The 16,557-nt window shown below is 27.0% G+C and overlaps 1 protein-coding gene across 1 annotated transcript in view; it reads right to left on the bottom strand.

Annotated features, from left to right (window-relative positions):
* Positions 1 to 577: 577 nt before the first annotated feature.
* The window catches only part of Sema5c (Semaphorin 5c), a 66,718-nt gene continuing 50,738 nt past the window's right edge, over positions 578 to 16,557 (bottom strand). The window contains exons 6-19 of the mRNA XM_016071526.5: positions 15,784 to 15,997; positions 14,654 to 14,742; positions 13,492 to 13,691; positions 12,479 to 12,614; positions 12,205 to 12,317; positions 10,926 to 11,127; positions 9,896 to 9,972; positions 8,800 to 8,936; positions 8,198 to 8,365; positions 7,617 to 7,790; positions 6,037 to 6,411; positions 5,673 to 5,855; positions 4,579 to 4,734; positions 578 to 4,072 (exon numbers count right to left, since the gene is read on the bottom strand). Of these exons, the coding sequence (XP_015927012.1) occupies positions 3,729 to 4,072; positions 4,579 to 4,734; positions 5,673 to 5,855; positions 6,037 to 6,411; positions 7,617 to 7,790; positions 8,198 to 8,365; positions 8,800 to 8,936; positions 9,896 to 9,972; positions 10,926 to 11,127; positions 12,205 to 12,317; positions 12,479 to 12,614; positions 13,492 to 13,691; positions 14,654 to 14,742; positions 15,784 to 15,997 (2,568 nt within the window). The 3' untranslated portion in view covers positions 578 to 3,728. The remainder of the gene's footprint in view (positions 4,073 to 4,578; positions 4,735 to 5,672; positions 5,856 to 6,036; positions 6,412 to 7,616; positions 7,791 to 8,197; positions 8,366 to 8,799; positions 8,937 to 9,895; positions 9,973 to 10,925; positions 11,128 to 12,204; positions 12,318 to 12,478; positions 12,615 to 13,491; positions 13,692 to 14,653; positions 14,743 to 15,783; positions 15,998 to 16,557) is intronic.

The raw sequence follows: 16,557 nt of genomic DNA, 5'->3' as shown, positions 1-16,557 counted from the left end.
TATTCGAAAAAAAAGTATCATTTCATGCGAGCCTTTGAAAAATTCATAAATAATAATATAATTATAAAGCAAAATAATTCATAAACGTAAATAAGTTTATAAATTATCTTGGATACTTTTCTTTCAATGTTTTTTTTTTAACTCTGAATGTTACTCAGTTATTATTCAATATGCATTAGGAGTAATTTGTTAAAACATGATTTTTAATTGCCTGTTAACAAGAAAATTTGATTGCTTGTTTAAATTTGATGCGGAAAAAAGAAAACTATTAGTTATAGGTTATTTTAATGCCTCGTGTTTCTTTTTTTTAAACAAAAAAGTAGATCAGAAAATGCAATTGTTTTAAGATTCCTAGAAGATTAATACTGTTTTAGAAATTTTTTTTGTATAAATTAGTTGAAAATCAGAAAATAATTTTCAATTGTTGTATTATCATTAAAAAAGCCAACTATTGTTTCAAACTTAAATTTATAAATGTATATTTAAAAAATCAATATCTTAAAACTTTTAGTTATTTGATTTGCCCGATCCCTTACGGAAAAAATAAGCAATCTTTTTTTCAATAACTCAGAACTCATTGTCAATTAAACAGTTTTATTAAAAACATAAAATATACAAATATACATTTGTTCAAAATAAAAATGAAAGGCACATTTGGCTTCAACAAAGTTATAAACATTAAGAAGTAACATTTTAAAAGTTTGTTAAAAATCAAATCCTCTGTTTTAAAACAACAATAATAAAATAATTCAATTTTTATTATTTATGCTGAATTTGACAAAGAAATATGAAAAAAGAACTAAAGTATGAAAGGTAATAGCAAGAACTAAAGCTTGTAATTGTGTTTATTTTATTTAAATATATACTGCATTTTTATGTGTTTTCAAGATATAAAAAAGACTTGTTTAAAATGTTTTAATAAAATTTACATTTAAAAAATACAAAAAAATGTCAAACTATTTAATAAAAACGAAATCAAATTTTTATCAAATACTGAAAAAAATTAATAAATGTAAAATTGCAACAGCATATTTTCCTTGCATAAAATATGAAGTATTTTAATTTAAAAAAAACTATGTATTATTTTAATTAAGTCAACAAGCAAAACGCCTTACCATTTTTTTTTTATTTTTAAAAAAAATCAGCTTTTTTTTAAAGTTAAATGCAGAATGCTTTATTTTTTTTTCGTAATTATTCACACGTGTTATGGAATTATATCAAATTTTAAATTAGAGACATTCTATTTAGTTTAAAGATTTGCAACATAATTTAAATTGAATTAATTTCAATTGTTTATACTCTTTATTTACATTTAAATAATAAGAGATTTAGATAATAAAACATATTAATTGATTTCATGTTGTTTGTTGATAACTTTAAGATTTTTAATTTTTTGAATAAGAAATTTGAAATGTAGTGAGAAAACATTTTAAATTTCTGGCAAATATCAAAGCATAGAAGTGGAGGGGGTTATTTTTATTAAGGTTAGTAAATCTGTGTATTCAGAGTAAAAATAGAAGTTTTTTAAAAAAAAATTCTTGAACTATTTGTACATTTAATGTTAACATGGACCATGAGGAATGACATATAAGTCTTACTATGATTGATGAATATTTTAAGACATTAATTCTTTAATTTGGTAAGTACTTTTATGCATAAAGCTAAGAAAGCAAATAAAGAAAATATACTTAACTTTCAAAAGAATACTAATAAAAAGAAGAAGAAAATATTATTCAAAAATTATAACTTCATAAAGATTAACATAGCATGACAACAACATAATTTAAATAGCAGTAATAATACTAAAAATAAAGGTTGACTTTTAAATTATCAGATCAATATTTAAATATTGTTTTCAAAAATGTAAATAACGGTTTTTCATGTAAAATGAGTAAAAGATTATTAATTTAAGAATGACTATGAAAACCCTGTTTAAACATGTATTAAAAGAATAACTTTACTTTTCACAGAAATTATGAATATGCTGCTTTTTTCTTTTTACAAAAATTAAAACAACTTGAGCAAATATAATCACATAAATACACAGCTTCATAGATAAACTTTAATAATGTAAAGATAAGGATGGTAAAGTAAGCTCTAAAAAAACTATTTATATGATATTGCAAATGAATAAATGTTTGCGTAAACTACCATGAATCATGAATGTAGTACTAATATTTAAAAATATTTTACTAACTTTTCATGTTTAAAGGTAATATACATTGCAATAAAAACACACACTGTTATAAAAAGTATTTTTTGCTATTAGTATTTTTTCTCTTTTTATAACCAACAAATGACAATAACCATTTTAAAGTTTTTAATTTTTTTTTCAAATAAGCTTGTTCCATAATATGTATATCACAAAAACTTAATTTTCTTTGATTTTAAGACATCGACTTGAAACAAGCCGTTCTTTGTAATATAAATTTTTGAAATAAAAATATAATAATCGTGAAAATAAATTTTCTAATTTATTCAACGTCTTGAAATAATTTATTTCCAAGGACCTTCCTTCCTTTTAACAAATGATGCTTCCTTTTTACAGTAATAAGAAAATGCTTATTTACTGCTCTTGATTAAGCGAATAAAAAAAAATTTAATAATTTTTTTATTGTTGTGTACAATCAGTGGTAAGCTATTTACATATCACTGTATGGAAATACAATTTTGGCAAAAAAAAAGTCATGCACACACTAAACAAGACAGTGACAAGATTTTCATTAAACAGGGAATTTGTAACTTTCTTTATGCAGAATGATATTTACAAGATAACAATGGTTCAATGTATGTACATAAGAAATGGGAATGAAAACAATAAACTTCTATGGAAATGAGGATGTTAAATAACATGTGTTTCCCTATTAGTTGACTTATAGCACAAATGAGTGAAGATAATAAAAATATAATTAAATTATAAGTTTCCTCGAAAGGAAAATAAAAAATAAATAAAATTTTTCATTGGTATTTTCAAAGTTTCTTATTTTTGTTCTAAAATTTTTTGTGTGGGTACAACTTATTTCAAACTCAATCTACTCTGGCTGAGGCACTCATATCATAATTCTTCCATATCTTCAACATAACACCTAATTTAAATCACTAGGGATCCAAAGATGAAACCCTCAAAATTATCTATCTCATTAAATAGTCTCTATACAGAGTAATTACATACTGAGATGATGATATGAAGGAAAAGATAAGATATGATATTTTTTCACATGAAAACTTCTATGAGACAATATAGAATAGAAGCAAAATAGCTTCTCAGACATATTTAAAAATAAATTTGTTCCACTCATTCAAATAATAATCATCCAACACAAGGTGATAAAATAATGAATAGGCCCATTATGAAAACATTTTTTCAGACACAATGAAAATTGCTAGTTGAGCTATACTCATATAGTCCATCCCATTCAGCTGCACTAACAAAAGATCAACTTCTGTTTTGGAAAAACAGTGGGAGATTGAAAATTCCTTTAATTAAAAAAGAAACATGTGATGTTGGGGTAAAATAACAGAAAAACAGTCTTATAAAGTCTTCACTTTCAACAAACAAAAACAAAAATAACAAGTAAACTGGATTCTTTGAACCGAATGGCACATCTTCAGATCACACGAAATTGACTCGAAAATGCGACTAGCCTTGCCTTCGACCTGGCATTTAGTAGTTTCAAAGTCTCATGCTACGTTCAGTCTTTGAAAAAACCCTCATAAGCTACAGTAACTCAGGTACGAAAACTTTCTTCTGAATATAAAGGAGTTCTTAAGTTCCTCGTCAAAGTCCCATTGCAGTTTCTTTTGATTGTGGCTTCTTTTTGGGGCGTTTTTAAAGTCGAATCATTAAGGGGTCTCGTTGCTTTCCACTCTGTATTTGACATGTAAAGGTTAGCATCAGCAGTTCTTGGTGTGAGATGAGGTAGATCATGAATTTTTTTCTGCTTGAAAAGATACATTCCAATAGCTCCAGATGCAAGCCCAACAAGGATTCCACAGAACAAAGCTAAAATAACATGCTCCATGTGAACTCCATCCTCCTCGGTACTCTGAGCTTCCTCAGCTTGATTGCTCACTAAAATAAAATAAAAAATTTTATAATTTATTCCTCAACCCTATATAAGACAGTGATATATGTGTCCCCAACTTAATTTTTAAATCTCAATCAGAAGCTATTTTCCCGTGTAAAACTTTTGTAGTTATCTGCTGATAACCAATCAAAAGAATTTGTTCGCATAAATGTGGGTAAAAGTACAGGTAAAAGTGGGATCAATAAGAGATGCTTACACTAGGGATCTATTTTCTCTTTTGCATTATGCATTCATGCGACTATTTCTCATCAAGTTTATTTGTAGTTATAAACACAGAAATCTTTATTTCTGTTATTTATAAAAACAGATGATCAAGTTTATAGCCAACTCTTCACAGTAAATAAAATTTTGAAAATCCCACCCACCTATGAACTTTCACAAAGAAGTAACTTTTAAACTTTAACATTTTTTAAGTAGGAAATTTTATTGCATGTGTTAATACGAAATCTATTAAGCTCTCCTAATTTTAATGGAAAATAAGGCCACTTACCACTGTAAGCTGTGTCCACACAAAGACGCAACTCACGACTAGGTCCAGAGCAGAACTTTGAGCTTGGGACATCTGCATTACATCTACGTTGTCTGTGTTGCATATTTTGGTAATCACAAAGTGACCAAACAGTCCATTCATCCCAACCTTCAGAAACTATAATACAAAGAAGAAAAAAAATTTAAATTAATTATTTAGTTAAGTTAAAATTCAATGCAAAATTTAAATAACTAAAATTACACAATGACATATGTTTAAACTTGTGATACTTTAGAAGAAGGAAAAATTTCAGGTAAATTTGCTTAGTTAAGCACAAATTTTTTTATCTAATAAAACAAGGAAAACTAGTTTGCAATTTCAAAATAAGTGCAAATTGCAGTATGACTTTTTATGTGCAAGATTGTAAGAGGGTTAACACAGAAGAGTTTCATAATTTACAGGCAATAGCAGAAGTATGAGTCAAAATATCAGAGTTTTCTAAATTACATCGAAAAGTAAGCTAATTTAAAATAAAATTGTTGCATTTTGCATTCTCACAAAAATTTCTTAATAATAATATTAGCTTAAAACAATTCTGTAAAAATTTTACATTAGTACATTAAAAGAAATTACTTTTAAAATAAATGATAAGAAAAATCAATAAATGATAAAAAATATAAATAAATGATAAAAAATATCAATAAATGATAAAAAATATCAATAAATGATAAAAAATATCAATGATAAAAAGTTAGCAACTAAGTACACATATCAACTAATACTTTTATAAGTTACGTTTTTTTTCTTTTCTTTTAAACTGAAATTTTGTATCAAACAGCACATTATACAGAATCTACTCTATTGTTGATGGAAATCATAGCGTTTCCCCCCAAAAATCAATCTTCTGGACAATTTCTAATGTTGTATCATTGGTGTATCATTAATTTCAAACCATATGCAAACCAATACAGCACTATTTTTAAATTAATTTGATGAAATGTGATATAAATTTTCTCTGTGCTTTTATTGCTTAAATAATCTCTGATTTATTGACACATTAACCCTTTTTCTAATTTATTTTTTCAAAATTTATAAAAATTATAATTATATAATACCATCACAAGCTGGATTTTCACATTTCTTTTCTGATCTTGATGGGCCTTTACAGTCAGCACCATTACCAGATACAGAAGGATTGTCACAAGTTCTTTCTCTGTATTGTACTCCAGATCCACAAGTCACAGAGCAGATAGACCATGTCCCCCATTCTGACCAACCACCATCAATGTTGATAAATGCTAAAAATAGAACAAAATATAACTGTAAATGTTTGCCTGTAAGGTTGTCTGCTATCTGGGAGATATTTGAGGGGCCATTAACACATCTTAGCAAATCAAAACCATTATAATTTACGATTGATTTGAGTTAGTAACTAATTAGCTGCCAAATAAACAAAACATTTCAAAAGTCTGGGCATACCCGAATCTAAACAGCTGTTGCTTCCTTCAAGACAAAATCTTTCTTCTTTCTTTAAATGCCCCATTCTGATGTCATTAATGTCTGGCACATTGGCACGACACGTTGATCGATATCTTTGTTGGAAGTAACCATCTTTTGTAGTATTCACCAAAAGCCAGGGTGACCAGGGTGAAGATTTTCGATGTTCTGGGCACATATGGTTATTGCAGATTCTAAAGTCTTGAGGGCAGCCTATGCATTCTTTTCCTCCATATTGGGGAGCAGGATCATTGCAGCGTCTTTCCCTTGTTTGGATGCCGCTACCACAAAATGCACTGCATTCGCTCCAAGATGTCCATTCAGACCAATGACCATCTAAAGGTAATCTTGAAAATGCTGAAAATATAAAGTGTTTAAATACTAAATTATAAGTATTCAGACATGGCATAAATATGTAATAGTTATGTATCTAAAATTAAAATTGTTATAAAAGAGTGTGAGGATTTTAGCAAGTACAGTACAGAACCCATTATCCGGAAATCAGAAAACCGGAACGGAATTCTATAAATTTTCCCACCATTTAAAAAAAAAAAAATTTATTTTTTCTCATAAGATTTTAGGATTTTTCTTTCTTTTTTGAAAGATGTTTATCTTACCATCATTTTGGATATAATCATTAGTGTATTACTTCGTCGTTTTTTCTTCTTTTTAAGATTATTTCCAATTTTTTTTTTTTTAGTTGGGTTTAACAGTAAAAAAAAAACGGCTTTTTGTAGTGATTCAGAAAACCGGAAAAATCAGTTATCCAGAATAGCAATGGTCCCCTACTGTATATTATATTATGAAAATAAGTAAATAAAAGAAAACATGTCCCATCAACTATAATAACATTCAAATATGTAAAGATTGCAAAAAAAATTTTATGCCTGAAATTTATTCATTTTGCCCAGCATGTATAAAATATATCACAATGGATTATTTATATATCTAGATCCATAACAAGAAGAAGAAAAAACTCTTAAGAAATTTTTAAAGGAAGTTTTTACAATATAACTGCTAATGTGTGAATAATAATAAAATTAGGTAAATTCACTTGTTTTTTCCTTTTGTAAATTTTTTTTATGTTACCCATATACTTCAAGGTCAGTAAAATAAAAATTAAAGAACAAAAAGTTGCAGGTAATGCAGTATTCTCAATTTATTAAAAAAGAATTGTTGAGATTTTTCCCTCCTTCGAACATGATGAAAACAATAGAAATCTCATTATAAACTTCTATATGAAAAACAAAAAAATATTTATACATGTTCTCCACTTTATTAATATGCCCTCAATCTTAAACTATGAATGTATAATATGAATATATTGCTAAATGAATAATAGCTTCACTACATTCCAAGCTCATTCTAGCTACGTGTAAATAGTTATGCAATTAAATATGTGAAACTTAATGTTTCTCATACTTTACAGTAAATTTTTAAATCTTCTTACTGATGGCAAATTATACTCAAATATAAAATGACATAGAAAATATGGTGGATAGTATAAAATTGTACTGTAATGGAATTAACTCTCATTGTTTTGAAAACTTAATGTTATATACCTGGACAAGGTTGATTAGTGGAACAGAACATTTCATCAGTATCAGGTCCAATACAATTATGACCACCATGCTGTGGGGCAGGATTACCGCATGTTCTACGACGTACTTTAACAGCAGTGCCACAACTTTGAGAACAAGCTGACCATGCAGACCATTCAGTCCATTGACCATGAACTAAAATAATAATTATTAATACTTATTAGTAATTTTAATATTTATAACTTATTATTTTGATACTTCCCTTCAATAAATTAAATATTTATGGAAAATTGTAATATATGTAGATGTTTTTAAAGGAGATAGAGTGAAATTCTATTTTACTACGTAATAAATAAAAAAAATTCATTTATTAACAAAAAATTTGAGAATTATTAATTCTTTTTTAAAAATATATACATAAATTGGACTAAAAAATCTTATTCTGAAAAAAATATTTTTAGAAGATAGCAAGATTGCATATCTATGCCACAAACATTATGTTTTTCTATTGGTCTGGATTATTCTTAATAATATATTATGGAAAAATAAAACTTAAATACAAAAAAAGCAATGTCAAATCACGTCATATTTTATACACATACCAGTGCAATTTGTAACTTGTATTTCAACTCCTTCACATGGACTTCCACCATTTGCTGGTGCAGGTTTATTACACATTCTTTTTTGACAAAGACAGCCTTCATCAAAAGATCCTCTTTTTAAATTAGAACAAGGCAACCAAGAAGACCATTTTCCCCAGCCACCATCCACTATTAAAAAAAAAGAATAAATTAATACTTTATAATTCATTAAGTTGAAAAAAAATGAAAAGAAATATTAAAAACATGTTTACAACACATCTTTTTTCTAATAAAAACTGCATTATTGACATGACAGATTAAATTATTGTCTAACACAACAGATTTTCATAACGCTAACCTTTAAACGGGAGGCTTTGTATTTTACAGAGTTATGCATTATTATGGGTAATTTCACTCACTTTTTATTTACTAAACATGGCAATATCAGTCTGGAATTAAAAAAAAATTTCTTGTTCAATGCACTTACTGTAAATTAAGGTAAATTTGTTACTCAACATTTTAGAGGAAACAATAAGAACACATTTTAAAACTAATCCAAAAAAATTTTTTCATTGAATAAATCATATCTTGGAATAAAAATTAATTATAAAGTAATAACTTACCAGGAGCATTAGGTTTTGGACATCGTATTGGTTTTTGCTCCCAAAAAGTGGTTAGTGGATTACGATTTGGAGCGGTTGCACAAGCCATTGAATAATCGTTCCAGCCACAATATGGATCCAATGAGCTCATACAATCACTGCAATTACAATTTTGTTGTATAAAAATAAAATTTAACACAATACAAATGAATAATACTAGTATTTAAATTTACAAGAAAATAATAAAACAACTGAAATATACTTTAAGAAAGCCCTTTCTGTAAAGCATCATTTACATTGCCGCTAACACAGATAGGAAAAAAAACAGTAGATTTTACGAAATAATATAAATTTTAAGATAATTGTTGCAAAATATACTAAATATTTTACACATAGGGAATTTTAGGGATTTTTATAGTCATCAAAATAAAAAAACTGCAATATTTTCTAGTTATGATTTCACATTGAATGATGTTGAAATATTATTTATGTATTATGTTTATTCATAATTTTGAATAGTAATAGGCGTTAAATTCATCAAAGATAGTTAACTGAATTTTATAAATGAGGCTCACTTTATTATGTATTAGTGACACTTATTTAAATATTCAAGCCAGCAATAACCCGGATAAAATTCTACTTCAACAGGAATTTTTTAAGGAAACTTACTCAATTTTAGGGAATTTTCTAAAATGTTCAAAAAGCGGGAGAATTTTTATTAAACCAGTAGACCAGAAGAAACTGGCAAAATCCAGTAGAGTTTGCAGATATACATTTACATGGGCGTCATTTGAGGGAGATAATGGGTGTATGTTCACCTCTATAATTAAAGTTCTCTATATGTCCCTCTCAATATTTCATACAAATAGGGGAAATGTTCATCAATCGTTATCGATTTTAACTTATTAAAGGTAAAAACCAGTTAAATCTTTTTACAGATGCTTAGCAGATTTCAGAAACTTTTTCTGTTCTGAGTGAAATTTAGAGAACTAGTTTGACTATGTAGTTTAATTTCGTCCCCCTTAAAAATTGGATACCTGCGACGCCCATTATTATTTAGCTTAGAATTTTCCTGAAGGATTTTAAGTGGTAAAAGATTCATCACAACACTACTTACTATTTAGATCTGAATCGCTCACACCTCTGCATTGGGATTCTGATAACAGTCTCATCTGTTCCTATGTAAATGGAATTCTAAATATAAAATAATAATGAAGTTAAGAAAAGTAAGAATAGGCAAAAACTAGTTAAACCAGTTATGAAATAGAAATCATTTATATCAGTTTAGATGTATAATGACAAAATTTTTAGTAGTTACCCAGGCATGAAATTGCAGAAGAGAAAAAATATGTAATGTGAAATAAATTTAAAAAAAAAAAAGAATGTGATGTAAAAAACAATTCAGAAGATGTGTGCAGCATTAGCTAACAATTTACAGTAAGTAATTTAATTCTTAACAGTAAGTAATTTCTCAGTGTCTGACTTAACAAACACTGAGGATAGAGTCTGTTTAGGCACAGAGATTGTCTGTTTTGAAGCATCAGTGTTGGAATAATGGTATCTTGAAAACAAAGTTTTTTAGAAATAAGATTGATAAGATAGTACAGCATTAAAATTATTGGTGCAAATATAAAAGACTCTAATAGCAAAGCTGACTATAGTTTGATTGATGAAAATTACTTTATAGTAATTAATCAGTGACTGATCCCCTAATATAATAGACCAAAACGGAAAATATAATTTGTCAACATATGACCTCAATTCTACTCAACTAATGGATTTGAAATTTTGTTTGATTAATTTTTATGCATTTTCAAAAGTTTACGATAAAAAATTTCATCAATGTAGTTATTTTTCAATGCGATTCGAAACATAGCAACAAAAAAAGGGGGGGAATGATTAAAAAATTAGAAAAAAATAAAGTGATAATAAAAGAGGAAAATCGAGATTCAAAGAATAAATCTCATACTTGATCAGTATTGTCTGAAAAAGAAGATTCTTTTAAAAAAGAACAAAAAAACATTTACACTATATTATCTTTTTTAAAAAAAAACTATTATCTTAACCATTTAATATTTCAGAAAGTTTTTAGTTCATAGTATTTTATTATGAGTATTTAAGTGATGAAGGACTTTATTGTAACTTACAGTATCTTTTAGAAGCTTCATAACTTTTATTTTCTGTCTTCTACCTTCAGGGAAAAGTTGCATTTTCTCAATAAGGCAACTTTCAGAGCTATTGGGCATTCTAATAAGCTTTTTTAATTCTCCTTCCAGAGTGGCAACATAAATGACATGAATTTCATCGTGATATTTTGTTTGGACTATATCAACAACAATAAAGGTGAATCTGAAAAGCAAAAGAGAGTTCAACTACAAAGAAAAGCGGATAATGGAACTGCAGCAAAAGTGATGATAATGATAAAACAATACAATAATAGTAATCATAATGACTGAAGTATTAACATTTTTTACTTGTACTGAAAAACAAAAGAAATAGATTTGAAAAATATGTCATTTACAAAAAATATATATATATTTATTTCATTTTTCTATTATGTGCACTAAAAATTAAAAAAAAAGAAGCAAAATAGGATTTAATCAAGAGCTAAATTCGAGGGTGAAGATCTTGTCATTATAGAACAACTTAAACTAAACATTTTGAAATTACCAAGCTAGAAAACTAAGAAAATTAAATATAGTTCTTAGAAACTAGTTTTTAGAGGCAATCTGTTGGATTCTCTTTTAAAAAAGTTCAATTGAATAGTATTTGCAATGTAGAATGTTTTATTTTGAATATTGACAGTGCTGGAGGATATGCACTAAGTCAAATTTATAATATTAACCATGACAAAGCTGAAATACAACACAGAAAATTGCAAAAAAATTCTAATGTAAGAGTTAAAATCAATTAAAAGTCACAAAATTTTGGGTATTAAAGCAAATAGAAATTCACTACTCTTGCTCAAAGCCTATGGTATTTAGAACCAGTATTTTTTTTTTTTTTACATTATGAGAAATAAATGAAAGAACACTATTCTCTGGGTATAAAATGCATAACTTTACTTAAATTGTCATTCAATGAAGTAACAGTTGGACGATTAACTGATTAGAAAACTTGAAGACTTTATGTAATATGCACTCATTTGTTCTCACCTTCACTGCTGATTCCACGCCAGAGTGTGACGAAATTCTTCTTAGTAGTTTATTTCGATAAAACGGATCAAGTGGTAGCGAGATGTATATTACCATCCAACTATTTTGGCAGAAAATATAATATTTTCTCCAAACAATAGCACATTGTTTATTGAAATAAACTTACTGTGAATTTCAAAAACTAAAATAGTTGCTAATTAAAGAAAATTTCATTTTGATATTTTTATTGATTATATTAAATGAAGAAGGTAAGGTAGTTACAGTTAGTTACCTTTCAAGTTCTTTTGTATAGATAGGTCTTGAATGTATTGGTTGGACAGCATCATCAGCTAACTGGTATTTTTCAGAGTCTAATAAATGGTTTGCACTTCCAGGACTTTGACACTAGATAAGCAAGCATATACATTCTTTTTAAAGCTATTATTTATTAATTTTGTAAAAAAAATAATTGCCATTATTATTAATTACAGTTTATTTCAAAATGAAACAAACAAAATTAACATTTTATAAATGAAGAATACAAGAAACATCTGATTTTTACATACCTGGAAATGGTTATGAGTAACACTTTGTTTTTCCCATGATGATTTGGGTGTGCTTTGATATTTCAAAGGCCCACTGAAAGCTTTATGCAAAGCCGAGAGATTGAAAGCACAAATCGCACTTCCATAAATACTGTTTCTGTAAAATGGTTAAATATACATAGTTAATTTTATTGACAAAAACGGGTAACATCACTCTTATAATATGACTTTAATATTAATAAGAATTTGAGGTAATGAAATAAAATAAATTATTTACTCAACATATCTCTAATAGAAAATAACAACTCAGTCTTTTAAAAAGTCAAATATTTGAATTGTACTAAATTCAGAATTTTATGGCGCCAGAGCTGAAATCTAGTATACAGCTACCAACAATCACATACATTAGATAAATAAATCAAGAAGTGTTACAAGCTAAGTTTGAGCGCGGAGGGGTGGGGGGGGAGAAGAAGACAAGAAAGAAATATTACTTTATTTTGGGGTTATGGAAGCTCTGTTTTTTATAATCTAAGAATGCTCTGTTTACTTAAGGAAAACCCTTTGAGTATACTATGAATATGCAATTAGTTTCCAAAATAACAGTAATCACAATAATTAAATATAATTTCAAGAAGACAAAACAACTTAATTTAAAAAGATTTCATTAGATAAAAGATCCTTTTCGAAAATAAAAAAAAATAATAATAAAAAATTAATAAGTCTCATGTCATACTGCAGAAAATTTTATGAGAGCGTGCACTAAATCTTTCTGAGAAAATCAATCATCATTATTCTCATTAAGGAATAAATCAAAAAATATATCATGCAAACTTAATTTCTTAAAAAAGAAGGGAAAAAAAGATATGCATAAAAAATTGATATTTACATTCATATATTCGCTTATTTTAAATTTTCAAATTCAAAAGTCAAAATTTTTTTTGGGGGGCAACTCATAATACAGAAAACATAGGAATTAGCAATGCTAGAAGTAATGAGAAAGTTGGATTAGATATGTAAGAGTTAAATCAACTTACTCTGGTGTTGTAAATGTTGCATACATGATTTGGTGACTTTCATCAAAGTGAATACTTTGAATTTCATTGTAATAGAAAGGATATGGTCCAGGGATAGAGCAATTTAAACGGGCCTTAAGAAATGTTGTCCAATTATCTTTCAGAATAAACTGGCCACCTTTATCGTTTTTACACATTCTTCCTACTCTGGAATATATAACCTGAAGAAAAAAAATCAAAAACTTTAAAAACTAATTTCAATAATTTTTAAATAAAAAATTCCTGCAAGAGTAATTTTCACGCATCAGAAGGGAATGCTTTTAAATTATATAAGTATGCAAACAAATAGTACAAATTAACTGTCCTGCAGAGAATACAGAAGGTAAGTAACAACCAATTACAATTTTCCCATCTCTCAAAATACTGTATGAATTCCAATTGCTTACTTATTAAGTCACTATTAAATATTTTAAATTATTTTTTTTTGTTTCATTTTATTTGGGGAAATGTATTTTATGATACCTAATTGAAATTTTTTAAAGTATTTAAAAAACTTAGTCAAAACAACTGTTCATATTCCAAGAGTTTAAAAAAAAGTTTTGAAAATAGTTTAGTAAGTTAATTTGATAAAACAGATTACAATGAATAAAATAAAATTTTAAAAAAATTAGAAATATTAATTATTTTAATGGTGTCAAAAATATTCACGAACAAAATTTTGGTGACTTCATATAGTAGACTGGCATTCATATAATTCTCCATGGGAAAACATAAGAGACAGAAGAAATAGAAGTCCTGTATAAGCAAAATCTTGAAAGTAAATATAACTACTAAATGCTTTGCTTATTGAGAAAAAAAAATAGTAGCAAAAATTGCAGTAAATACTGATAAGAGGAACACACAAAAATAATGTAATAAGAAGTTTTTACAGGTATAGATCTAATTTAATGAAATTTTACAAAGAAAAAAAATTCTAAAATAAAAAGTAACCTAAGAAATTAATTTCAATCTAAGAATTATTGAAGAATTGGGAAAGTTAAATTAGTAAAACTTTTTAAACTGATAACAATAAAGTTAAATAAATACAAATATGGATGATAAAATTAATACTACAAATACAATCAAATTACAACTTTAAGATTGTTTATAGTTTTTTCTTTTTAATATAATAAAAGATTGATACCTTTCCACAGTTAATGTACTCAACAGCAATTTCTCTGAAGAAAAAATAGGTGAAATTTCCAATTTCATATGCAGCAATAAAACTGGGTTCTGAAAAAAAAAATGAATAAAAATTTTTAAAATTTCCGTTTAAACTTTACTCTATAACATAGTTGAAGTAATAAAAACAAAATCAATTTTCTTTAAAACATTACTTGGAACAATAATAATGCCTAACCAGTGTTGTAAGCGTTGCTATTTTTAGATAAATTTTAGTAACAGATTGAAATTGATCTATCAAACATTATTTTTAAAGCAATATAAGATATATGTAACATTTAGATATTATATTGATTTTACTTATTTCTTAATATTGCAGAGAAAGGCATTTATAGAAAGAAACAAACATTACAAACCTTCGTTTTTTTTCTTCTTTCTTTTTTAAAGCTTTTTGTTAGTATAAGAAAAGTACATTGTACCTCCAAAAAACATATTCTCACATTTTTGTGAGTCAGGGAATCCCGGTGGTTAAGGACCCAGAATTGTGACCAATAGCACGAATGTAACAACGCAACGATTGTAGCATTGTGCACATGCTACCTTTACTTCTCAGACAAACTGGGGGGGGGGGTTCATTCCGATGCTGAGGAATGAACCTTTGTTTTTCACAATGACCTTAAGTGCCTTAACCACTGAGCTATTACGGCTTTACATTTTACATTTTATCATATCGTAAATTATATTTTAAGAATAAAATATACAAATTTTACAGCCTTAACACACTTTTACATAGTCTTAGCTTATCGAAAGAGATAATTTTTGCAATTTTTTTTTATCCTATTGCATGACTTTAGCCAAGTAATTCATTTTGTGAAATTACAAATTTAAGAAAGAAAAACTGTAACTTTCATCACTATCCGAGAATTCAGCATACATTTTTAAATGCTAGAGAAATGAACTACATTATATAAGAACTGCTCAGTAAAAGAAAAACATTGAAAATAAGTTATTTGATTTCAATTCAAATGAAACAGAAATTAACAATGTTTTACAAAATAACTGCCTTTACTTTAAAAGAAAAACATGGAAAATAAATGATTTTATTTCAGTTCATTTTTAATTGATGATAAAAATGTGATAAATCCCAATTACCATTCAACCACTTGAGATCATATTGCACTGTGCGTAGGTATGGTTGATTTCCCATTATTCTATAGATGGCATGGGTTTGAGATGTAAAATCCAGAGCTGAAGCAATATAATAATCTCCTTCCGTTGTAAGTAAAGCAGTACTATTTGCGTGAGGATTTCTGGGACATTTGGCAACACCATCCTCCCATCCATGGACAGAACTTAGGGAATTGACCTATAGATGCAGAAATTTTTGTTTACATATAATGTGTTGTTTGGCAGTCAACAGCAGTATTTAAAATTGAATAATCTAAGTGTCAACAATAAGTAAACAATAACTTCGAAAAACTGATGAAAAATTATATTCATCAAAACTCTTTAAGAAGACACAATAACGCTAAAGAAATTTTTCATGGCAAATTCTGTTTCCCCTCTATTGTTAATTTGAAATTTACAGTTTAGAGAAAAATGAGTTTATATACACTTAGAGTAAACCATGCAGTTTCAAATGCTTAAATTTTTTTCCAAAATGTTATTATTATTACTAATTTTAGTAGGATTATTTCCCCTATTCATGATCTTATGTAATTCTGCCTTTATTTGTTTGCAAATGCAACAAATACTGACAAAACGATACTTCGAAATTTTTCGTTTTCTACATTTGAAACTTCAGGGTTTACCCTAGGTTTATCTGAACTCCGTTTTTCTATATCTTAAACTATTTATGTAGGTGAAAAAGAATTAGCAATGAAGTGTTTCTCATATGTTACAGTGACCTGGAAAGTAGAATTTTTT

Source organism: Parasteatoda tepidariorum, chromosome 6 (genome assembly GCF_982258835.1).
Source record: "Parasteatoda tepidariorum strain Cologne lab strain chromosome 6, Ptep-v5.0, whole genome shotgun sequence".
Lineage (NCBI taxonomy): Eukaryota > Metazoa > Arthropoda > Arachnida > Araneae > Theridiidae > Parasteatoda > Parasteatoda tepidariorum.
This window is presented reverse-complemented; position numbering and strand designations above follow the sequence as displayed.